The sequence below is a fragment of the Stegostoma tigrinum genome, chromosome 4, assembly GCF_030684315.1.
Source record: "Stegostoma tigrinum isolate sSteTig4 chromosome 4, sSteTig4.hap1, whole genome shotgun sequence".
In the NCBI taxonomy this organism is placed as follows: domain Eukaryota; kingdom Metazoa; phylum Chordata; class Chondrichthyes; order Orectolobiformes; family Stegostomatidae; genus Stegostoma; species Stegostoma tigrinum.
Genome location: NC_081357.1, coordinates 71,713,372 through 71,739,894, shown reverse-complemented (window position 1 = coordinate 71,739,894; position 26,523 = coordinate 71,713,372). Strand labels below are relative to the sequence as shown.

Below are 26,523 nucleotides of genomic sequence, written 5' to 3'. Positions count from 1 at the left end.
TTCACTTCATCTGGAAGTCAACAATTGTAAAAGATTGCAGATAACAAATTATGATGTCATGTAGTCTGAGCAATACTTAATGCCATATAATTGACTCATTTTCATGTAAATTAAAATATCTTCCTTTGAAAAGAAAGTTAAAAGCTGAACCTGATGTTCCCATTTGGCAACAACAATCTGCAGCAATTATGGAAGCCAATGCATCTCAGCTGCCATTCCTCACAGAAAAGCAAGTCTGCAAGAATATGAGATGTATGTCGTCAAATGGACGTTTGGGGATTGGTAGTTAAAAGAATGAAAAACTGCTAATGGAGACAATTACTGGCTGACAATGTGTAGGAACAGTGTGTGGTAGCAGCCTGTGTAATGACAAGACATAGCGTTTTGGGTTTGGAAAACATTTAACTACTCCTTTGTCTGTTCAACTGCTCTTCTCTCTCTTTGAGCTCTCTCCCCTCCCCCACCCAATCTGCTATATAAAGGCCCTCCTTTTCCTAGTTACCATCAATTCTGAAGAAGGGTCACAGGTCCCAAAATCTTAACTGTAATTTCTTTCTGCAGATTGTGCAATTCCTGCCGAAATTTTCCAGCAATCCCCATTTCTGTATCAATTTTAGCTGTTTAGCTACAAAGTTCGGGGATGGTTTTAATCTTTATAATAAGGGCATGTTTCAGGAAGAACTGGGGAGTATTGTGGCATCTCCCAATCTTAGACTCTTATGTGCATCTAGGATGTCACTGATGACATTACCTTCAACTTCACTGAAGATTCACTGGAACGTCACTGGTATTCCCAAGTATCTGCTGCTCTTGTCCTCCTAAATGGAAGTGGTTGTGTGTTTGAAAGGTGCTTTAGTGAATTTCTGCTGTGAATTTTGCAGGTGGCGCACATGGCTGCAAATGAGCTTCAGTGGTGGGGGGAGTGAATATTTGTGGATGTGGTGTCACTCAACTGGGCTGCTTTGTCCCGGATGGTGCTCTTCTAAGAGTGCCCTATTATTTACCATTAGTGTTTCAGCTCTGGACAGGATTGCACTCCCTTCAAAGTTGAAATAATTTGTGATCATCAACATCACATTTTGGAGTTCAGTTCCAGACAGTCTGGGAGCTGCCACAACTTGTACATACTAGAGCCCTCTGAGGTGCCTGCTTCTTCCCAAGGTCCTTGGCTTAGACAGGGATTGTTACTGGGATATACAGATACTGTCTCCAACATGGCCCATGAATTCCATAGGAAATACATCTGAGGACACAAATAAGGTACAATGCTGTTGACGTTTTCACCAGGGCCACAGTGGGACAAACAATAGGCCCCCTTCGGGTGGAAGCCGAAACCATTCAAGTGGAGCTTTGCAACATTGGCCAGTCGGGATATGGAGAGATGTTTGTGGGGTTGAGGGGTGAGGGGAGAGAGTGAGTGACTGAGACAGAGCCTGACAATGTCCAGCATGTGGACAAAATGCGAAAGCAAAACTGATCATTTGTGGATAAAATTGAAGCCGATGATCAGATCATTAAATCAGCCATCCATGAGAGGACACAGCAATGACTCAGAATTTGAGAGGTCAAAGGCCACTTTATTGCCAGTAATTTCCAGGGTGACGGAGTTGGGTTCACATGTGAAAACAAAGTCTGAATTGCTCATCTGGCAGGCAGACCCCTGTTTAGCATAAAGGATGTTTTAACCAATTGGTTTGTTGTTCTTAACATTTAATCTACAAAAGATAAAAGTTATGATGTGATTGTGTGGCTAATATTTTCATGAAACCAAAGACAAAGTAGTTACACCAATCTTACCTCACATCACTGTCAGGGGAAAAAAAACAGCTAAGATAGGGTAATAAAATGTGAGGCTGGATGAACACAGCAGGCCAAGCAGCATCTCAGGAGCACAAAAGCTGACGTTTCGGGCCTAGACCCTTCATCAGAGAGGGGGATGGGGGGAGGGAACTGGAATAAATAGGGAGAGAGGGGGAGGCGGACCGAAGATGGAGAGTAAAGAAGATAGGTGGAGAGAGTGTAGGTGGGGAGGTAGGGAGGGGATAGGTCAGTCCAGGGAAGACGGACAGGTCAAGGAGGTGGGATGAGCTTAGTAGGTAGCTGGAGGTGCGGCTTGGGGTGGGAGGAAGGGATGGGTGAGAGGAAGAACCGGTTAGGGAGGCAGAGACAGGTTGGACTGGTTTTGGGATGCAGTGGGTGGGGGGGAAGAGCTGGGCTGGTTGTGTGGTGCAGTGGGGGGAGGGGACGAACTGGGCTGGTTTAGGGATGCAGTAGGAGAAGGGGAGATTTTGAAACTGGTGAAGTCCACATTGATACCATATGGCTGCAGGGTTCCCAGGCGGAATATGAGTTGCTGTTCCTGCAACCTTCGGGTGGCATCATTGTGGCACTGCAGGAGGCCCATGGTGGACATGTCATCTAGAGAATGGGAGGGGGAGTGGAAATGGTTTGCGACTGGGAGGTGCAGTTGTTTGTTGCGGACTGAGCGGAGGTGTTCTGCAAAGCGGTCCCCAAGCCTCCGCTTGGTTTCCCCAATGTAGAGGAAGCCGCACCGGGTACAGTGGATGCAGTATACCACATTGGCAGGTGTGCAGGTGAACCTCTGCTTAATGTGGAATGTCATCTTGGGGCCTGGGATGGGGGTGAGGGAGGAGGTGTGGGGACAAGTGTAGCATTTCCTGCGGTTGCAGGGGAAGGTGCCGGGTGTGGTGGGGTTGGAGGGCAGTGTGGAGCGAACAAGGGAGTCACGGAGAGAGTGGTCTCTCCGGAAAGCTGACAGGGGAGGGGATGGAAAAATGTCTTGGGTGGTGGGGTCGGATTGTAAATGGCGGAAGTGTCGGAGGATAATGCGTTGTATCCGGAGGTTGGTAGGGTGGTGTGTGAGAACGAGGGGGATCCTCTTGGGGCGGTTGTGGCGGGGGCGGGGTGTGAGGGATGTGTTGCGGGAAATACGGGAGACGTGGTCAAGGGCGTTCTCGATCACTGTGGGGGGAAAGTTGCGGTCCTTGAAGAACTTGGACATCTGGGATGTGCGGGAGTGGAATGTCTTATCGTGGGAGCAGATGCGGCGGAGGCGGAGGAATTGGGAATAGGGGATGGAATTTTTGCAGGAGGGTGGGTGGGAGGAGGTGTATTCCAGGTAGCTGTGGGAGTCGGTGGGCTTGAAATGGACATCAGTTACAAGCTGGTTGCCTGAGATGGAGACTGAGAGGTCCAGGAAGGTGAGGGATGTGCTGGAGATGGCCCAGGTGAACTGAAGGTTGGGGTGGAAGGTGTTGGTGAAGTGGATGAACTGTTCGAGCTCCTCTGTGGAGCAAGAGGCGGCGCCGATACAGTCATCAATGTACCGGAGGAAGAGGTGGGGTTTCGGGCCTGTGTAGGTGCGGAAGAGGGACTGTTCCACATAACCTACAAAGAGGCAGGCATAGCTGGGGCCCATGCGGGTGCTATTTTCACAAAGTGCTAAAGTTATCTGAAACAAACCATGAGAAAATGAGAAATGAGTCAGTATAGTCTAGCCCCCACTAAGTTGGCAAGAATCCCATGAAAGCTCCTTTCAACCCTTTTGTTAAAATGTATCCTTCAATGCCTCACAACATGCGTAGTAGACTTTAACACTGCCACAGAAGTCATTCAAGCATGTCATGGCAACGTTCACCTTATGAAAGGCAGTGATTTGTGCAGCTTTTATTCTCCACACTATTGCGCTATGAGGGATGGGAAAGATGGGAGCTGTCCATTCGACACCTCTCAGCCTTTAATATCACTACACTTGCTCAAAAAGCAGAAATACTGGAATAACTTCCCCTGACTGAGATGTGTGGCGATATCAGTGACTCTGAATTATCACTCAGTAGATGTAACAGTGAAAGGAAGTGTACACACAGACTCTGGCACATTCCCTGGACATTGTTTTTAACCTCAGTAACCTTCGTATTTACCTGCAATATTTTGGCTGCAGTAGTCAAAATTAAGCTTCAGAAAGATCCCTGACACCTGAGGCTAGGTGCAGTCTAAGATTCAGTTATTTGCAATATCTTACCTCCTTGGAATGAATGAAGTCTCCTCTTTTATTTGGCTCAGAATTAAAATGCTACAGCAAAAGCAATACCACAGCAGACATTGTAATGGTACAAGTGAACAGACAGTGACAAAAACACAATGATGTAGCAATTGTGAAATCTATCAGCCCTCAGTATGTTTTCTTCTTCTTCTTCACTCTTCTATGTCTAGATGCAATGCTGACTTCCACAGCTGGGGTGGAGGGAGCCTGCTCTGTGGTTAGTTCTGTTGATGCTGCAGACTTGGGCTGATGTTCTCTCATGTTTTTTGGTCTGAAAGGTCATGGCCTGCTAACAGTCTCCTGCCTAGATGCAGGTTCACCCTCCTGAGCTTGAATAGCTGTTGGTTTGGGATCACCGGAATTAGCTAGTTGAAAGGGGGCGAGCACCTCTGCTGTATCCTGACCAGATGCTGCTGCAGAGCCTGTGTGCTTCACCATCTCTCTATGGATGCCCGGTTAGTACCACCTTGAGGAGGGTCCCCTGGCGTGAGATCAAAGTCCGCCATCCCATTGCTGTGCCACTGATGCTGATATGCTAATGCAGTAGAGCGCAGGTCTGAATCTGTATCCGGTGGCCCCTCAGCATTCAGCTGGACAATAGTCTCTAAAGTTGGTTGCCATCCTTTCCACTGAGTTAGGCAAATGCTCACATGCCAGAGTCATCACAGCAGTCAAAATACTGATGGTCTCCTCAATCTTTTGCTGCAACCTACTAAGTGCCTGATGTTCCTGTGCCAGCCTCTGCAGATTGAGACAATCAATAATTTATGGCTGAGATCAGCAGTACACCTTCAGCAAGAGGCTAAGCAGGTCCCCGGGTCTCTAACACTCCTCTATTTCTTCCTCCAGAGGCATGCCCATGATGTGCTCACCAAACTTTCTAAGTCTAATCTCAAGAGAATACCTATTGGAGATGAAAACCACTGAGCTGGTGGAAGGTGCAGCAGAATATCCTGCCTATGCATCTTTTTAGGGTTCACAAGCTGAATCCCTAGAGATAAGACTGTCCATGATGAGTTTAAGTTGGGTTTCTTCCTTATTATGGTTCCTCAAGTAACACTGGTGCTTGCATAAGAGACAGAAGATGGATAAAATTTGTGTGGAATAAAAATTAGTTAGTGCTGGTGGTAATCAGAGTGGACCATGGAGCTAGCTGCATTGGTTTCACATTGCCATTCCCCAGTCATCACAGGTCAACTTAACTACAAAGAATCTAATGTCTGCCACCAACCACCCCACTCATCTTGGACACTGTCGCCTATTTGTTAGGTCATTTTATCATGCAATGAGACAAACGGAAGGACTGAATATGATGAGGGCGAACACAAGAATAAATCATTATCATGCATGTTGGAGACATAGTAAGGAGTCACCAGTGATGAGTAGGAAGCACAGAGGGCAAGAGCGTTAGTAACTGATCAGAATGAGTTGGGTGTGAGCCCTTCAGTGGTCACAAAGTCATGATGCTGAGGGTTATAATCCATCATTTCGGTGAGTCAGCTATGCAGTGGCTGAGTTATTGTGACTAATGGCTGTTTGAATACAAGATAGGAAGGAAAATATGGGGCTGTATAGCGTCTCAGAGTGCAAAAGTATATTTTCTTCTGCACTCCTGGATATCCCTTTTGATAGCGGAGGCAGCTGTGACACATCCTGCTGTCTCTGTCCAGTATGGCTGGTGGGGCCCGCTTGTTACGGACAGCTGTGAAGAGGACTGACTTCCAGCATGGTGGCTCAGTGGTTAGCCTCACAGCACCAGGATGGGGGTTCAATTCCATTCTGAGGTCATGTGGAGTTGGCACATTATCCCTGTGTCTGCATGGATTTCCTCTGGGTGCTCTGGTTTCCTCCCACAGTCCAAAGATTTGCAGGTTGGGTGGATTAACTATGCTAAGTTTACCAGAGGTGTCCAGGGACATGCAGACTGGGTGGATTAGCTATGGGAAATGGAGGGTTACAGGGACAGGGTAGAGGACTGGGTGTGGGTGGATTGGTCTTCAGAGTATTGGTGTGGACTCAATGGACTGAATGGCCTGCTTCCATACAGTAGGGATTCTATGATTTTTCTCCATCATCCCATTCACTTGCATCACAAGAACTTTCTCTGTAAACCATTTAGCGAGCATCTCTGTGCCATGTAGTGAGTGTGTAAGGACGAGCACATCAGCTGAAGTGATGACCAGCTGGGCTTTAAACATGGCGGCAATGTCTTACCAACCAGAAGGTCTTAGAAGTGGAGAGTATTTCCTTCTCAGAATTTGCTGAGAAACACATGCAACATCTCATTTGCGTAAATAACGATGGGAGAAGGCAGGCCATGGCAAAAATGAAGCCGTGAACCTCATTCATCATCATCTGTTTAAACTTCAAATGTGAAAGTTCTACTCCATGATTTACCTAGATTTATTTAGAGGCTGCATAGACCAAACCTATGATTCTATGATTAAGTTGTCTGAAAGGAAGTACCATCATTGTAACTTTTGGTCCATTAGTAATTAACCATTTCACATAATATAAAATTATATACATTTTTCTTTAAAGACCAATGTATATAAACACAATAATAAAAGTCAGAAGCCCATTCAAATTGTCGAAATTAATATCAAAGGCTAATATGAAATTTTTAGCCAATATTTTTAAGAAATTAATTTAGCATCCTACCACTTGCCACTCAAAAGATCTACAATGATAGTTTCTAAAAATGTTTCCATATTAATTGTGTCCATATAAGTATATTTCATTCTTAAAACTGAGTCTGTGTGGAAAATTTACAGTTATATTTTCTTTCACAGAATATTTTTCTTACATTTAGCTACATTAAAAGTAAATGTAACTTTTTTTAAAAAGCTTGTTTTTCTAGAATGGAGGCAGAGAAGTAAAAATCACGAGGAATGTAAATTATAGCAGTGAAAAGATCCCTTTCTACAGTGCATTTAACACTGAGGATTTCTGTATGCAGAACTGTGGTTGTAAGCGAGTGGTTTGGAGTGGTGTTCACTACTTGGTTCACTGAAGAGTACTGAGCGTGAAGGAAAGTAAACAAAACCAATCCAAACAATACAATTTTTCCATCTGTACCATGTATCAAAGATAAAATGTTTTACAATATGAAAGAATCATTACTTTTTGGAACATCTGGAATTATTCAAACATTATTTCTGCACACTGAGAGATTTTGGAGAGCTAGTTGGTGAAGTCAGACATTTTTATGGTCATGTTAATATCAACAAGTAAGACTGAAACATTTGAAGTGTGGAGGAAGAAACAGAGAGTACGAATTAAAGACAATTTTTCAGTGCTCGACCATGTACTCCAGTGTCTCACCTCCGTTCACTCTTGACATCAAAGATTGGGAAATGGATCAGGAGAGAGTGGTATCTAAACTACAAATGACATTAAAATATGAGGCAAATCAAATAATTTAAATAATCGAGGAAGCTGTAAGGAGATTTTGCTAAGACTTGCACAAAGAATTAAATAAATTGAATTCAATGTTATTACTTTAGAAGTGGCACATTTTGGCAATGAGAAATAAAATGAATAATCATACAATAAATGGAAGCAAGTAGGGTAATGTAGAAAAATATAGGGACTTAGGGATTCAGATGCATAATTAATAAGATCAAAAACGGGCTGGTATATACTGTCATAACAGGAAGAAATATTCTGTATATAAACAAAACCCCAAATAAGACTATAGTTAAGAGTATTGAGTGCAATTTTGTGCTTCACACCAGAGGAAGAATGCCAAGAAAGGGTAGAACCTGGTAAATGAAAATGTAAAAGCAAGGAGGAGGATGAAAAAAATTGATACAAAAGCAGAAATTGTTGAAAAAAAAATTCGCAGTTTTGGCAGCATCTGCGAGAAGAAAGCCGAGTAAGTGTTTCAAAGCCAGTGATCCTTCTTCAGAAGTCAGAAAATTGATGTTGCTCTCATTAACATTACAAAATTATTTCATACAGCTATATAGTATTGAGTGATAGCAAAGATATAGGGTTAACTTCTGTTCTCACTGCATGGTAATAATTTAATAACGTGAATGTTTTGGGCATGGGAAGTGGAATGTAGCATTCATTTCGGGTAATACATGCAATCACATGGATAGACATGGTAAACCAGCAACCTATGTTTTGGATGGGATATTACATTGAAGACCCATCTGTCTGTCCATTCTGTCTTGCTCTTATCAGGCCAAATTCCAAACAATTATAATATAGGTTCCAATACAGCCAGTCCCTGTTTAGCACAGCACCATTTTGTTCAACTAAAGGACGAAAAATTCCGCCGCTATATTCAAAAAGTGCACAGAGATAAGAGGAAAACTGTCCAAATAACTGCTACACTTGTTAGAAATTCAAATCCAATTCAGAGGCGTAGAGAGAACATGGCCAGTTTAGTCTGGGATTTTGCTTCACTGGGAGAATTACATTTTAGTCAGTCATTGTCAAAATGTGGGTATCACTTGCAATCAGCACGAAGTACACATCTTTAAATGCATTTTTCTAGTTTGACCATTCATTTAATTTTCTTACTTTTAGAAGTTATTTATTTCCTCTTAACATCTAGTTTGCTTAGCCATCTGTGACGTTTTATTCAAGTCACAGCCATGGACAACCCAAACACACAAAATAATAAGAGAGACAGTGGGAACTGCTGATGCTGGAGAATCTAAGATAACACGGTGTAGAGTTGGATGAAGACAGCATGCCAAGCAGCATCAGGAGAGCAGGAAAGCTGATGTTTCAGGTCGAGACCCTTCCTCAGAAGTGGGAGAGGGGAAGGGGCTGATGAAATAAATAGGGAGAGAGGGGGAGGCGGATAGAAAGTGGATAAAGGAGAAGATAGGTGGAGAGGAGACAGACAGGTCAAAGAGGCGGGGTTGGAGCCAATAAAGGTGAACGTAGGTGGGGAGTTAGAGAGGCAATAGGTTGGCCCAGGGAAGACGGACAGTCAAGGAGGCGGAATGAGGTTAGTGGGTAGGAGATGGAGGTGGGGTTTGAGGAAGGAGGAACGGTTAGGGAGCTGGAGACGAGCTGGGCTGGTTTTGGGATGCGGTCAGGGGAGGAGAGATTTTGAATCTTGTGAAGTCCACATTGATAGACCTGGGCTGCAGGGTTCCCAAGATAAATATGAGATGCTGTTCCTGGAGCTTTCGGGGTGGCATCATTGTGGCAATGCAGGAGGCCCAGGATGGACTTGTCCAAGGAGTAGGAGGGGAGTTGAAATGGTTCGTGACTGGGAGGTGTAGTTGTTTATTGCAAACTAAGCATAGGTGTTCTGCAAAGCGGTCCCCAAGCCTCTGCTTGGTTTCCCCGATGTAGAGGAGGCCACAACTGGAACAGCGGATACAGTATCCCACATTAACACATGTGCAGGTGAACATCTATTTAATGTGGAAGGTCTTCTTAGGGCCTGGGATGGGAGTGAGGGGGGAGGTGAAGGGGCAGGTGTAGCACTTGCTCCAGTTGCAGGGAAAAGTGCTGGGGGTGGTGAGGCTGGAGGGGAGTGTAGAGCGGACAAGGGAGTCACTGAGAGAGTGATCCCTCCGGAAAGCAGATAAGGGTGGGGAGGGAATATTTTCTTTAGTAGTAGGGTCAGATTGCAGATGACGGAAGTCTCAGAGGATGATGCGTTGGATTTGGAGGTTGGTGGGGTGATACGTGAGGACGAGGGGGATTCTGTTTTGGTTGTTATTGTGAGGAGGGTGTGTGAGGAATGAGTTGCAGGAAAAGCAAGAGACATGGTCGAGGGCATTTTCGATCACTGAGGAGGGGAAGTTGCGGTCCTTGAAAAACGAGGACATCTGGGGAGTGGAATGCCTCATCTTGGGAGCAGATGCAGCAGAAGTGAAGGAATTGGGAATAGGAGATGGCAGTTTTGCAGGAAGGTGGGTGAGACAAGGTGTATTCTAGGTAGCTGTGGATGCCAGAGATGGAGACAGAGAGGTCCAGGAAGGAGAGAGAGGTATCAGAGATGGTCCAGGTGAACTTAAGGTTGGGGTGGAAGGTGTTAGTGAAGTGGATGAACTGTTCAAGCACCTCATGGGAGCATGAGGCAGCGCCGACACAGTCATCGATGTAACAGAGGAAGAAGTGGGGAATAGGGCTAATGTAGCCTTGGAAGCGGAATTGCTACACATATCCTACAGAGAGGCAGGCACAGCATGGGCCCATGTGGGTACCCATGGCCACCCTCTTTGTCTGTAGGAAGTGGGAGGAATTGAAAGAGAAGTTGTTGAGGGCGAGGGTAAGTTCGGCTACGCGGATGAGGAGGACTGTGGAGGGTGACTAGTCGGGCCTGCAGGACAGGAAGAAGCATGGGGCCTTTAGCCCATCTGCATGGGGAATGCAGGTTTATAGGGACTGGACATCCATGGTAAAAATTAGGTGTTGGGAACCGGGGAATTGGATGTTTTGGAGGTGGCGGAGGGCATGGGTGGTTTCACGGATGTAGGTCGGGAGTTCCTGCACCACGGCGAAGAAAATGGAGTCGAGACAGGTGGAGATAAGTTCAGTGGGGCAGGAGCAGGCGGAGACAATAGGTCGACCAGGGCAGTCAGGTTTGTGGATTTTGGGAAGGAGATAGAAATGGGCAGTGCAGTGTTGGGGAACAACAAGATTAGAGGCTATGAGTGGGAGTTCACCGAAGTGATGAGGGTGTGGATGGTTTGGGAGATGATAGTTTGGTGGTGGGTGGGTGGGGTCATGATCCAGAGGGTTAGGAGGAGGTGTCAGAGAGCTGGAGTCTGGCCTCGGCGACGTAGAGGTCAGTGCGCCATACTACAACAGCACCTCTCTTGTCCGCGGGTTTTATGGTGAGGTTGTGATTGGAGATGAGGGAGCGGAGGGCTGCATGTTCTGCAGGGGAGAAGTTGGAGTGAATGAGAGGGTTGGAGAGGTTGGGGCAATTGATATCTTGTTGGCAGTTGGAAATGAAGAAGTCGAGGGAAGGTAGGAGGCCTTGGGGTGGTGTCCAGTAAGAGGGTTCAGTAAGGGTTAAAGAAATAAGCGTGGAGGTGGCGGGAAAACTGCTCAATGTCCAAACGTGAGTTGCATTTGTCCATGTGTGGGTGGAGGGAGACAAAGCTGAGTCCTTTACTGAGGACAGACCATTCATCCTCAGTAGGGGGGAGGTCTGGGGGTATGGTGAAGACTGGCAGGGCTGGATACTACAGTCTCCTCTGAAGCTGCTGACTGTGGAGGTGGTGGGCAGAGCGATGGTCGGCAGCGGGCGGAGTGACATCGCTTATACAAAATGATAGGTTTAGCAGGCTTCCTCCATTAGTTAATTGATAGCTACGTTGCTATGTACCATTGTTCTATATACAATGGGGTTAATCATTTTTTAACAGTACATGTTCATGCTAACGCAATGAATTCTATCCTAATGATGTTTTGATTTGGCAAAATTTTATAAATTATGTTACAATTTTGTAAAATGTTATAAGTTATCATTTCCATCTAATCCACACACATTACCTTGAATAACAATTCTATCAAAAACTAAAAAAAAGTTAGAATTGAACGTGCATAATGTTTTTGCAATTATTTGTTTCTGACAGATTCATAAATCATTAGAATGAAATATGCATCACCATCCTTAAACAAAAGATGAAATATGAAGATCATGCAACATGATTTGTGAACAAGAGCAATGTAAAAGACCACACTGTTGCTGGTCTTTTATGATTAATATGTTATCCTCTTACAAACTTCCCAATATAACAAGCACTGACTGTGCGATATGCTCACTCAAGACATCCAAAACTGAGACCCTTTGTGTTCTTCCACTAGGTTTTGAAAACTCCGACAATGGAAACATTCAAAGGTCTAATAGAGGAGTTGCCACCAGCAACAAGGTTTGTGAATTGTAATCCAATTTTGTGTGGTCACATACGAGTAGCTAATGGCATGTAACTGTAGTTTTAACTGTCAGCTGCCAGTCTTTTCTTAAATTATCCATGTCTGGCACTGTTTTAAAGACTTGGATCACGTGAGCTTGTAACTTTTTTGCCACTAATGAAAACAGATTAGTTTTGAATATAACTTCATTGTTTAGAAATTAAATTCCAGTTTTTCACTGAACCCTTCCTTTTATCATGTCCTTTCCAGAGTAATTATTTGTTACAGTCATTTTTAATGAATTGGTACAAAACATCCCTACAATGTTAAGGCTACCGGACAATTTGAGACTAGATATCAGTTAATAACCAAGTTGTCATTTAATCAAATAGTGGTTCATGCAGTCTGCAAACACACACAGCTCCGCATGTTCCTTCCTAATCTTTACATATTGCAAGTCTTTAGTTACTGCTGGCAACACAAACATATAAATCCTTAACATATCTCGTTGATATTCCTTGATCCAATAATAACAAGCCCATTTAAATCAACATTCTGTTAGAAAAGCAGAAGGCGTGTCCTATGAATGCATCAAATGTTTCTCTTCTGACATTGCCTAATTTTACAACGTACAGATTTTCAAAATATTTGACCAAATTAGGAAATTCTTTTGAAGAAACTAACCAGAAACATTTTATCATTCCCCGCATTTAAAGAATTGCCGGTAAGAGGGACATATTGCAAAAGCATGTTGTCTTGCACTCAAAAAGATAAACATAAGAATGCCAAATTCAAAACAACCACAACAAAGTTATACTACAGCAAGTCCCTGTTTAGCACTGCAATATTTAGCATGTTTCATTTCAACATTGTTCACTTGATGGGGCCTGTAATCTTGTTTAAAGACATGACATTCAATATTAAGTCATTTCATTTTATCAGAACATAAACACTTTGCCGTGGTCTGTGCCACTCCCTATCATACCATCCTGCTTTCGACCCTCTAAGTGCAATCTGTGCCATTCTCACTACCACCCTTTCACTGAACCTTCTATTCCCTGGTGCTGCCATTTCCTTATCCTGTATCCTTGCTTTGAGAGAGGGTGCTTAGCAGTGCTTCAACTCTGGGGATGTGACTCAACAAGAACCTAGATAGTAACAGACCCAGCTCAACTTGTTTACACCGTGCTTTTTATAGGCATGTGAGGAATAAAAGGATGACTAGGGTAGGAGTAGGGCCAGTCAAAGGCAGAAGTGGGAAGTTGTGCATGGACCCTGTGGAGATCGGAGAGGTGCTAAAGGAATATTTTTCATCTGTTTTCACTCAGGAAAAGGAGAATATTGTAGAGGAGTAGACTGAGATATGGGCTATTAGACTTGAAAGGATTGAGGCTAGTAAGGAGAAGGAGTTATCAACTCTAGAAGGTGTAAAGGTAAATAAATCCCCTGGGCTGGATGGGATTTTTCCGAGGATTCTCTGGGAAGCTAGAGAGCTGGGGCGGTGGAGCCTTTTGCCTTGATCTTTGAGCCCTCATTGTCTCCAGGTTTAGTACCAGAGGACTGGAGGATTGCAAATGTTGTGGCCTTGTTCAAGAAGGGCAGTAGAGATGACCCAGGTAATTATAGACCTGTGAGCCTTACGTCTGTTATAGGAAAGGTTTTGGAAAGGATTATAAGAGATAGGATTTATAATCATCTAGCAAGCAACAATTTGATTGGAGATAGTCAACTTGGATTTGTCAAGGGCAGGTCGTGTCTCACAAAGCTCATTCAGTTTTTTTGAGAAGATGACCAAGCATGTGGATGAGGGTAGGGAAGTTGACGTGGTGTACATGGACTTCAGTAAAGTCTTTCATAAGGTTCCACATGGTAGGCTATTGGAGAAAATGCGGATGCATGGGATTGAGGGAGATTTAGCAGTTTGGATTAGAAACTGGCTTTCTGTAAGAAGGCAACAAGTGGTGGTTGATGGAAAATATTCAGCCTGGAGTCTGGTTACTACTGGTGTGCCACAAGGATCTGTTTTGGAACCACTGCTGTTTGTCATTTTTATAAGTGAATTGGACACAGGCATAGGTGGATGGGTTAGTAAATTTGAAGATGACACTAAAGTTGGTGGAGTGGTGGACAGCGTGGAAGCATGTTGCAGGTTGCAGGGAGACTTGGATAAACTGTAGAATTGGGCTGCAAGGTGGCAAATGGAGTTCAATGAGATAAATGTGAGGTGATTCATTTTGGGAAGAACAACAGGAAGGCAGAATACTGGGTCAATGGGAAGATTCTTGGTAGTGTGGATGTGCAGAGGGATCTTGGTGTCCATCTACATAGATCCCTGAAAATTGCCATCCAGGTTGATAGTGCTGTTAAGAAGGCATACGGTGTGTTCGGTTTTATTGGTAGAGGGATTGAGTTCCGGAGCCATGATGTCATGCTGCAACTGTACAGAACGCTAGTACAACCTCACTTGGAATAGTGCGTACAGTTCTGGTCGCCCCATCACAGCAAGGATGTGGAAGATTTGGAAAAGGTGCAGAGGAGATTTACCAGGATGTTGCCTGGTCTGCAGCGAAGGTCGTATGAGGAAAGGCTGAGGGTCTTGGGTCTGTTCTCATTGGAGAGAAGAAGGCTAAGAGGGGATTTAATAGAGACATACAAGATGATCAGAGAATTAGATAGGGTGGACAGTGTGAGTCTTTTTCCTCGGATGATGACGTTGGCTTGTACAAGGGGGCATAGCTGCAAATTGAGGGGTGATAGATTCAAGACAGATGTCAGAGGCAGGTTCTTTACTAGGAGTGGTAAGGGTGTGGAATGGCCCGCCTGCCAATGTACTTAACTCAGCCACATTAGGGGCACTTAAACAGTCCTTGGACAAGCATATGGATGATAATGGGATAGTGTAGGGGAATGGGCTTAGATTAGTTCACAGGTCAGTGCAACATCAACAGCCGAAGGGCCTGTTCTGCGCTATATTGTTTTATGTTCTATGAGGACTTACAGTTCGAAAGCCCCAGAGCTCTGGCTGCGGATTGGATCTGGACCTTAGCTTGTCCTTGACCTTGACCTGAACTGAGGGGTCTGCAACAACCATTGTGATGAGAGGGCGATAGAAAGAGAAGATGTGAATGCAGGAGTTTCAGTGAGCAAGATTGATGGTGAGCAAAATGAGCAGCAAGCAGGAGGTAAAACGAAAGTTAACATTTCTTTGAATGCATATTTTTCAATTTATTTTGTTTTAGAAAAGGTTGTTCATTTATCGATATAGCAACTTCACAATATAACAATATTATTTTTCAACTTATATGATGTAATGTTTTAATTCTTTACTGATGAAAAATTATTTTATGGAACCTAACTATAGACATACATCAGTTTTGATTGAAAATCTGATGGGTTTAAAATAATTTTACTTACAATCATAAAATTGTTGAGCTCTTGAAAGTTAAGTGAGAACCTGCTATACAAGAGAAAACATTTGTGATGACAACATTGACAAAGCAACTTGATTGGCCAAGGCATTTCCAACCGAGAAAGCAATGAAGCTACGCTCCAAGTTTCTGGACAATTTGGAAAAGGTGCTGAGTTTATATATTCCTTTTGTCAGTACCCTTTTCCTTTGTGTTATGATGTCTGATGTGACTGCCAAATTTATCAGGTCTGTCTCAAGACCAGTAACTTTTTTTGTCGTTAGGAATGGACAAAGTTTGATTGCAAATTCTTAATAGAATAAAGCCACAAGATTCCACCATTTTGGACAATCAAAATAGACATCACAATGCAAACTTAGAATAATAAAACTATTTGTCTGTGCACAACGTATACTCTAAAATCAAGAACTAACCAAGGAGGTAAATGTGGAAAACAGAAACTGTGCTTGAGTGCGAAACAGCATATCAATTTGCAAATGTAGTCAAACCATAGATTTCTCAGCAACCCCCTGAGATGTTACTAATGCTTTGGGTCACCAAATCTCTTTAAAACAATATCTCCTTTACAAGGGATTTCAATTCTTCACTTTCATAGATCTATCTTTGAATCTCACTCAAAAGCTACTCTATTATAGTCTACTCAACAACCGCTCACATGACACTAGTTCAATCTCTTCTCAAGCCTGCACCCCAGTATCAACACAGTTGCACATTTCTAGCTTGTTGGCAAACAGCTAGCTTCACCGAGATAATGGGAACTGCAGATGTGCTCCTGAGATGCTGCTTGGCCTGCTGTGTTCATCCAGCCTCACATTTTATTAGCTAGCTTCACCGAGCTGGGCTTTTTTAAAATTTCCAATGTTTCTCAAATAGCAACAAGAAAATACTACTTGAGTTTCATACCAGTCTCAGTCACTGTGAATTATCAATGGCTTCTAGGGATTTCTCCCATGCTAGCTGCCGAAGAAAGTTAACAGTAACATTTGTACTTTCTGCAAAAGCACTACTTTGCATCAGCACTCTCCTAGTTTTAATCTGCAATCAATTTCTCTCAGCAAAAATACATAGAGAGTGAAGCCATCACAACTTTTTAAACTCCACCCAACTCAATGATGTGATAGTTACCAATGACAATATAGTCTATTTGGAGTCATCCTTCACCTAAATTTTAGGTTTGGAGCTCTCGTTTACAATTCCATCTTTGATCTTATGGAGCTTTGAGTTTTACAGCCTTTCAGTGGCCACCAAATGCTTTTAATTAATTTAGCATTTACTCCCAAAACAAACCATTTCTCTTGACTGTCTTTATTGCAAACTATGTAGATGCCAAGTTTCTAGCTCAGTAAGCTCATTTGATGTTTTTGATCTAACTTTCTAGTTGCTATCTTCTTAAAGCAACATGATCCCAACCTTCAAGTATAACTGACTTCCATGTGTTTAATTTCCTTCCATGAAACTTTAATTTTTAAAAACTCAAACCTACATACTAAAACATGAAGTACATATTCACAACACCTGCAGGATAAATTGGTGACATCTTTTGAAATTTGGCATTCTGATGTTTGTCCAACTTAAGCTCAAGATGAAAGCATTTCACTTTTCAGTAATATTCATGTTCTGCAGTCCCTGCACTTTATTCAATTTAACTGGTGAATAATTTATTCCATTATTAACCTTTCATTGACTTACTTACAAATATTAAATTCCTTAGACCATTCTTGTTGTTTCCTACTATTTTTCCATCTACTATCTTTGTAATTGCATTTTTTTAGATGCTTAAGGAATGAAGGTGTATTTTTCTCTGATATTTTAAAAACATGGCATTGCTATTGCAGTATTATCATGTGATTGAAAGGACAATATAAGGAAAATGAATTGAAGTCTGAAACAGACTGTTAAAACAACTGGCAATTATACACTGGTTAGCTAGTTAAAGCAAAGGGATCTTTCACAGTACCTACAAAAGGAAATCACAGAAACAGAACCGAGGATGATGAGACTACACAAACCTAAACCAAACAGCTGGGTTTTTAAAGCTTTTATAAATGGAGAGATTCAGGTAAGAAGTTTTAAGCAGTACAACTGATATTAGAAAATATGCAGTCAAAGCAAAGGGAGATGCAGTAATGTGTTTCAATGAGAGGAACAATATATAAAGGTTAGGCAAAGGTCTGTAGCTCGGGTTGTGGGTGAGGTTGTTGACTTGTTCTTGTTCAGACGTTTTGCACCATTCTGCATGACATCATCAGTGCAGCCTCCGATGAAGTGATATTGTTCTACTCCACTTGGAATTTATACTGTCTAGTCCGTTACAGTGAGTACTGTCATTTCGGTTTTGATCTGTATGGGTTTGTAGTTGGGGTCCAGTTCTATATGATTGCCTTCATTGTCTGAGTGTACGGATATTAAGGACAGCTCATCGTGCAGTTTTGCTGCTAGTTGATGTTCAAGTATTCCGATGGCTAGTTTCCTTCCTATCTGTCTGATGCAAAGTTTGTGGCAGTTGGTGCATTGTATTTTGTAAACCACGTTGGTTCTGCATATTTTGGGAATGGGGTCTTTAATCCTAATGTTTGTCGTAGAGTGGCTGTGGGCTCGTGGGCTACCATGATTCCTAATGGTCTTAGGAGTGCTGTTATCAGTTCCAATATGTTCCTGTTGTAGGGCAGTGCGATCAGCGTGTTAGAGCGTACTGTGTCCTCCTGTTGTTGTCTGTTTAGTAGGTATCTGTGGATGAAGTTGTGGGTATATCCATTTTGAAGCAAGGATTTTGTATAGGTGCTCTTCCTCTTTCCTGCGTAGTTCTGGAGTGTTGCAATGTGTCTTGGCCCATTAAAATAGTGTCCCAATCTATCTCTCCTTAATATCGGCGCACTCGGACAATGACGGCCATCAGTTTAACTGGGACAAGGTAACCATAGTAGCCCAAACCAAACATAGATACGCATGGGAGATTCCTAGAGACATGATTCTCAACCCGTAATGAAATCAAAAACATATAAAATTGGACCCCATATACAAATCCATACAGGCCAAAACCGGAAGTGACACTACTCACCATAACAGACCACAGCATAAATTCCAAGCAGAGTAGAATAACATCACTTCATTGGAGGCTCCACTGGTAATGTCACGTAGCATGGTGACAAAACCTTTGAACAAGAACAAGCCAGCTTGATGAGCAAATCAACAACCTCAGAGGAACAATATGTATGAGAAGGGATATGAAGAAGAGACCACAAGATTACACCTCAAGGACCCATTCCAAATTAGGAGAAAGACCTCCCTAGTTAAGGGTAGACGGCAAAGGATCTGTCCACATGCCTACAAGCTCTGGTGGGATAAAAGGACATACCTCAGGGACAATTTTGATCATGTTTCTCGAACTCCTCAGTGTCGTCTCATACACTGAGAGCAAAAGAATTCCAAAGGAATTGTCCTTGAATTGGCAGACAGTGAAAAGAGAAAATGTAAAGATAAAACAAAATCGTAAAAGATGCAAAACAAAAAGATAAGAAATTAAATTAAATTAAAAAGGATGTCACAGTCACTACCAAAGAAAGAGATACCACCGTTATGAAGACAAAGAAGCAGCTGCTTTTTGTTCTAACCTGTTGTGCTCCTGTATGTCTAGGCATATATCAAATATATAGTACAGATGGAGCAAACCACTGGGAACACAACAAGGGAAGTCCTTTGTTGAAACCATTTTTGAATGCTTGACTTGAATGCCAAATTGCCAGCCCCCAAAGCATTTGAAAATTTCCAATTGCATTGCTGCCAGCCACAATTTTGGTTCTGTTCCTTTCAATTAGAGCAAAGACATCCAGTCTAGGCATGTGAAGCCCTTATTCATGTGCAGGAATAAAATTCTGGTGATCATTCAGAGATATTGGAAAACACAGAAGAGAAACAGAAATACCAAAGTCCTTTAGGGCAACTTTTACGAACTATAATCATTGTTGAAATGTAGGAAATTTGGTATCTTATCTGCCCACCACAAGACTGAACAAATAACAACAAGACAAGGGTTGAGTATTTAATATTGGTCAGGATAGATATGGTTTCAACTGGATACAGAAGATCTAATGAAACGCCATGCGAGGCCGCGGTTTAATATCTCATACAAAAGATGGCATTTCTGACAAGGCAGCACTCCCTCACTACTCGGTTCAAGAATGTTGGCTGAGATTGAACATGCAACTTCAACTTAGAGACAACAGTCCTATCACTGAAGGAAGATTAACACATGAAACAGAAGACCTGGGGGCTCCCTTGACCATGATAAACTCCCAGTCCCTTTCTCCTCAACACATACCACTGTGACCCCTGAACAAACTAATTTGACTAGTCAATATACAGATTAATATCACATATGACAATTGTAGTGCCCTTCTTGCATATCTCCATTATTTCTTGATTTATACTCTGTCCTACAGTGACGCAATTCTTTGCAAGCCAATAGACATCTCCCATCTGTGTTCCCGTACAAGAAACACAAAAGGTTAGCGTACGTGCGCAGCAAGTATTTAAGAAAGCAAATTGAATTTGCCTTCTTATCGATATGGGTTTAAAACTGGGATTTGTTGCAAACGTACAGTGTGTTAGTCTCCTTATTTAAAAAGCATTTATTGGAATTGGAGGCATTTCAAAAGAGATTCACTAGGTTGATCCCTGAGTTTAAGGAGTTGACTGATTGAGTACAGCTAAACAAGTTAGGCCTTTATTCAGAGTCAAGGTGAACAAGGGTGATCTTTTTGAAACACACAAGATTCTGAGGGGACTTGACAGAGTAGATGTTGAAAAGTTGTTTCCGCTGGTGGGGGTATCTCAAACTAGGGGACACAGTTGGAGAACAAGAGGACACTCATTTAAAACTGTGGTGCGAAGGAGTTTCTTCTCCCAGAGAGTAGTGAATGTCTGGAATTCTCTACTACAGAATTTTGGAGGCAAGATGAAGGAGTTGATGGCTATGAGGAGCTGACATGAAAGAGGAATTGAGGCCTGGAACCAATCTGCCATAATCTTCTAGAATTGTGGAAAAGATTTGAAGGACTGAATGGCCTACTCCTATCCCTATTTCTTATATTCTTACAATGGTGAGGAGATACAAGAAGCCCAGACTCTATTGTCCTCAATGCCATTTATCCGGATGAATGAGATACTTACTGCCATTGACTAAGAATGTCCCAGAACACGAGCACAGACCTGAGTCATCTGTTGGAGCAGCATTTGTGAACGTTAGGACTGATTGGCCATCCTATCCTAGACAAGGAACAGCTGTGCTAAGATTTTATGCAACTGACTGCTTCCAAGGGAGTACTAGGGACTTGAGTGGGTTTTCACAATCCTCAATCAACAAATGCGGTGGGTCTATTACCAATGCCATTTTTACTAGACCACACTACTTCATCCTGTTTCTTCAAGGTAATTCCTTGTTGCAGCCCAGCAGTTACCTCTGCCAACACAGCTTTCTTCCCCAGCTACAGGGGTGCTAATAGGCTGTACACACATCACACTTAAAACATTATTTCAGCTGACTTCATCAACAGAAAAAGATGTACAGGTCATCTGTGATCATTGGCCCCATTTCTTTGGGGTCTGTGCCAAATACCTTGGGGGCAACGACAATGCTAAAGCCTCGACAATTCTCAGATTCCTGCTTAATTTTGAGGGCTGGGTGCCTTATAAGGATGGCTGCTGGGAAACATGGGCTATGGCAGTACAATCCGCACTTCCTATGTTGCATAATCATGGAATCATAGAATCACTACGGTGTAGAAGCAGGCTATTCAGCCCATCAAGTCTACATTGACCCTTCTGAAGAATATCTTATTCAGACCTATCCCTGCACCCTGACCCTGTCACCATGCATTTCTTACAGTTAATCAGCCTGGACTACACATCCCAGGACACCATGGCCAATTTCGCATGAGCAATCCACCTAGCCTGCACATCTTTAGGCTGTGGGAGGAAACCCACGCAGACAAAAGGGAGAACGTGCAAACTCCCCACAGACAGTCGCCCAAGGGTGGAACTCAACCTAGCATGACTAATCCTAGCACTCTGCGCAACTGGAACAGGCAAAGAGGGGATTTGATGGATGCCGAAGAGCTGGAAGAGTGGCAGCTGCCTTCCAAAAGGAAGTGTGGCACGAAGAACAGGTAACATCTGTAGCTTGCTTCTTGCAGTAATATTTACCTTGGCAGTCGATCAAGCAAGAAATAATGTAAAATAACGACACATTTATAATTTAAGTTCCCCTTCAGATGTCACCTGTGCCACCTATGTGCCCTTAGAAGCTTTTTTTGTTGTTTCACTCACACTACTTATACAATGAAGGACTATTTGTGGCTGGCAATATCTGACTTGGTAAACAGTAAGGCTTTAAATATGGCATCAGAGACAGAAATCCCAGATTGGGTCTCAAAGAGTTACATTCACATTGTGAATGTGTTTGATCTTGAAAACATTTCCTATTTTGGCCTTTGAAAGCATACAGCTGAGATCTATGCATTAGACCTTTTTTTTAAAGTATAAATAGTTCAAAAAGAACAACTAGGGATGTACATAAAGACAACTCTGGCACCTAAGTCATTCCACAAAAGATCACATCAGACACCGGACATTCCTTAAAAAATGTGAAGGTATCTCAGTGTTAGATTATTATTGTCACTGTTGGGTGCACAATAGCTCAAACATGGTGCTCAGGAGCTTACTGAATGCATAATGAATTGTGCAATGAAGAGTTACTTAAGATAACTCACTACAGTTCATGGCGGGAAATTCTCTATGAAGCCCCCCAAAATTGAACTTTGTCAATTTTTGTCAAAATTCAGACCAAAGAGACTTATTATTGAATAGAGCAGACCCCCTAAAAATATTTTACAAAGATAGCCTAGCCCCTAACTTTTTCTTATTTAACGGGAAATGTAAATTGTTGTGTTCCAGATGCAGTATGACTGGTTAAACTATTCAACTTACAATTTACTCAAACATGATAGTTAAAATACAACAAAAGAAATAACTTAGAATAACTTATTTGTACTGGAAAACTTAACAGAATAATAGATGCAGTAACTATTACTAAATTAACTATTCCAATATAGTGACATCCCATGAACACACCCTTTGGCAAAAAGGCTAATTCAGAAAACAGATTTTGTCTCACATGTAGCTTCCATAGTAGGAATAGAAACACCATCTATTAGCTGTAGCCAAGAGAGGGAAAAATGGCTTCTACTTCTTCAAAATTCTAATAGCTTCTGACAAAAGCTAAACCTAAGAAACTTAGGGAAAAAAAAATAGAAATCCTGATCTATCACAGCTGGCCACACCCAGCCAGGTTGCTTCGATTGTTCCAACTTTTAAAAAAACCCAAGGCCTCATAAGCTGTTTACATTTACCACAGACTGCTCATCATCTCTCATTCAATCTCCCTCCTAAAACAAACTGAACAAAATACACCTCTTAAAACTATAGCATCATCATAGACTGTTTACTCTGTTCCCTGCTAGGATGGATGTACTGCTTAATAACCTGCTCCTGCCCACAGTCAAATCAAAATTACACCAAATTTGGGATAGTACCTGACCTCCAAGATGATAAAGCCTGGGAGTTCAAATTGCCCAAGGCATTCCTCTGTCATATCATGTGGATTTCCCTCTCAGTTCCCTGCTGTCATACTCTCACCAAGCAGTAAAATTAAAACTTGGAGGTTTAGTGAAGTTCTTACATTCCAGCATTTCAAGCCTCTATCATTGCCAGTGTGACTCACTTGAAAAACACTTGTTAGCACAATCCTAACAAGTTTTAAGCACTTGGCCTTTTCTGATTTCTGTCTCCATGTCCAATATATAGTTGTGCAGCTAGTCATAGGAAGAATAATATTTTCTTTAGCTTCTAGGGGATGAATTTTACAGGCGTATATTCCTTAATCCACTGAATATATCATAAAATTGAGTCATATTAAGCCTCTTCATGGCTTCATTGTTCCACAAGTGTGAGACCATTGTCACAGTGCGTTGAAGAAAGATCAATGTCCTCACGGTAAAAGCTCATTACTCATTTCCATGGTCTTGTTTTTAAACAGTTTGCCAAAAGCTGCAATAATAATCCATCACTGACATACCTTCAAGCTTTTTGGGAATAACCAGATTCCAATTTCCCCTTTTATGGGATGGTTTACGTGCCAAAATTCTCTTTACATACTGCCATAGTTGAAGTTCTTTTTGAAATGCTTCTATTTAAAAAACACTAATGCACAGACCTCAGCTGTATTCTTTCAAAAGGCCAACACAGGAGATACTTAAAGGATCAAATATATTCTATACAATGTGATTGCATTTGATTAACCCAACTTCAGCATAATCACCATTTGGTTCCTAATTATAACATAGCTTTAATTTAGTTATTCTCTGCTGACAAGTCAGTTCTTCAGAAAACTGTGCTCCAACCCAAGCACTATTTGAAATCCACTCAAGCAATTCAGTGCAAGTCCCTAGTTCCCTAAACATTGTGGAATAGGGACAAGTGCTAACATTAACCTGCTTAATGACAGAAATATAGAAATTAGGAACTCAGATTGAAATAATACTTCAGGCTTCATCGTCCATTCTTTGTACTCCAACAATGCATACAATATCTTAAATGTAACTTATTTATTTCCAGATATTTAAATTAAACATTTCTATTAAATTACAAGTTGTATTGCTTACCCTTATCACGTGATGCTTTTTGGTTAGGGCTGGCAGTTTAAAGATCTGACACCAGTAGGTGGTATCCTTTTTTGGTATTGTAACCTGTCTTCAACATTAAATCCAAAGTTGAAAAATATATCTTTGCTGTTTAAAAATATGTTTTTTTGACAACAGAAAATTTGCAAAAGCAATTCATAATATTCATGTGTAGCAGTATACTCACGTTATAATGTCTTATTTCAAATACAAGCACGTCACTAGGAATAAAAGTGTCCACCACAGGGTTCAATAAGTGAAGACTTTTCCTCCCACGGTTTGATGAATGATATTGTGGATGATCATGTTGCACATCTTTAGGATGATATGACCAAATCACCCTAACAGTGTTATCCTGATCACAAGGAATGAATAAAGTAAAATGTTAAACTGTTAAATAATGCGTTGAGTCTGTGATTATAAGTACTTGAATCAAACTGCTTAAGTCATTGATTGACATCTTTCAAAATGTATAATACTACATCTGAGGAAAAATATGCCCAGGCTAATTAATCTAATAAAATGTGAAAATTCCTAACCAAAAATGATGGCACGCAGGATACATTTTCAGTGGAAAGAGTTTTTAAAAATTTGATCTAAAGTATCATATCTTGTTTGTAATTAATTATCGCACTAGCGTGGGAAAGGGTACAGGAAAAAAATGTAACAACGTGACTGTTACAAATATAAAAGTCACAAAAATAGACAAAAGAAATTTAAGATTTGTTTTATGGACAGATTAGTAAAATGGATCACTTGTATCTCAAACCAAACAATACGGATAGGGCAAATCCAGACTGTTATGACTTGGTAGGCAAGTAAATTGTGAACTCAAGATTTAAATTTATATAAAATTAATCAGCAAAAACTTCATTGCATTAAAAGAATGTTAACACTTATTATTGTCATTTACTGTACTTATCCGAGAGCTTTTAAAAGGCCATGCTTGCATTCTAGAAATTCTCTCACCATGTAATGTAAAGGTTGGTTGGGACAGACACTACTTTAAATCATAAACCAGAGAATGATTTAAAGTCTCAAGTTATTATTCATGAGATATTTTGAGAAACCAAAGGGTAATTACTTTGACCTGAGGAATTATGGGCTAACATTTCCAATCAAATTTTTTGCCGATTTTAATGATCAGTAATCAAAATAACTGCTCAGAGCAATTTGCTAATCTCTTGGTAACAGTCAGTTAGAAAGAAAATTGCCACTCATAATACACCTGCAAGAACGTTCCTTTCATACTTCTAGTCACTAATGAGTCATTTAACTTCATAAATGAGAAATGTTTCATCCATCCAGCTGTGGGCTCCATGATAATTTTCAGCAATTGTTCAGTGTTAAAATTGAATGGCTTGTTAAACTGTCCGGGTCACAGATGTCACAGTGGACACATACGAATGGTGGTGAATACAGGAAGACATTTTCTTGTGCTATAGAGACAAGTAAGCATCACAGAACGAGTAAAATGTAGTTCTTTCAGGGGCTAGAAAGAGTTCCAGAAGTTGTAAGACTAGAAAAGGGCACACCACATGGAAACAACACAAGTGTAAGTAACTTCAGTTGAATGGTAGCTTTTATAAATATGAGCAAAGAACCATTTTGACACAAAGTACTGCCAATGTGATAAAACTTGCCAGTTCTTGATATGGACGAGATAAAGATCAATCTTGAACTACAACATATTAAACATTGAGAAATTCAACAAGACTTTATTTAGAGTGATAAATTGAATGAATAAATCCCAGTCTCAAACTGTTATATTCAAATGTAAAATCTGCACTTAAGGGGTCAAAAGTGAGTAGACTGCATTCAAAAAAACCTTCAATATGTAGCTCAGAAATAGGCCATTCAGGCTGCAAGTCAATTGTAAATCTTATATGCTATGCAAAACTCCTACTGTGCGTCTTCATCAGATACAATCAACCTGGCCCTCCTTTCTCCCTCACGTATTTATCTAGCTTCCACTTAAACCTGTCTATACTGATCATTAAATATATTACTTCTGGTTAGATGTTTCACAGATTTGTCACTCTTTGGGTCTCATTTTTGGTTGAGATTAGCATTGCAATCTTAGAGAAAGAGGATGCTTCAGAGGTTTCAGGGATTGAACTGAATTGGTTAGAGCTAAGGATATGAATCATTCAAGTACATTGCTTGATGTAATTTATAGGCTACCAACTAGTAGGAAATACATAGAGGAACAAACGTGCAAAGAAATTACAGAAAGGTGCAAACAACAGTATTCATTAATGCAACTTTAATTACCTTTTTATCAATTCGGATAGTGGTAATGTAAGAGGCAGTAAAAGGCAGGCATTCCTGATCATGTTCAGGAGAATTTCCTTTAGTTGCATGTGTCCAGTTAAGCAAGAAAAGAGGCACTACTAGACCAGGTTCTGAAGAATAAGACAGCCAAGTAGATCAAGTGTCTGGAAAGGGAACAGTT

General features: G+C 41.5%; 1 protein-coding gene across 3 annotated transcripts in view; it reads right to left on the bottom strand.

Annotated features, from left to right (window-relative positions):
- The window catches only part of moxd1 (monooxygenase, DBH-like 1), a 120,357-nt gene that overhangs the window by 68,152 nt on the left and 25,682 nt on the right, over positions 1-26,523 (bottom strand). For 2 of the 3 annotated variants that reach the window (XM_048531154.2, XM_048531152.2), the window contains exons 3-4: positions 24,256-24,423; positions 24,051-24,134 (exon numbers count right to left, since the gene is read on the bottom strand). In XM_048531154.2, coding sequence (XP_048387111.1) covers positions 24,051-24,134; positions 24,256-24,423 — 252 coding nt within the window. The remainder of the gene's footprint in view (positions 1-24,050; positions 24,135-24,255; positions 24,424-26,523) is intronic. The other variant, XM_048531153.2, reaches the window with a different exon arrangement.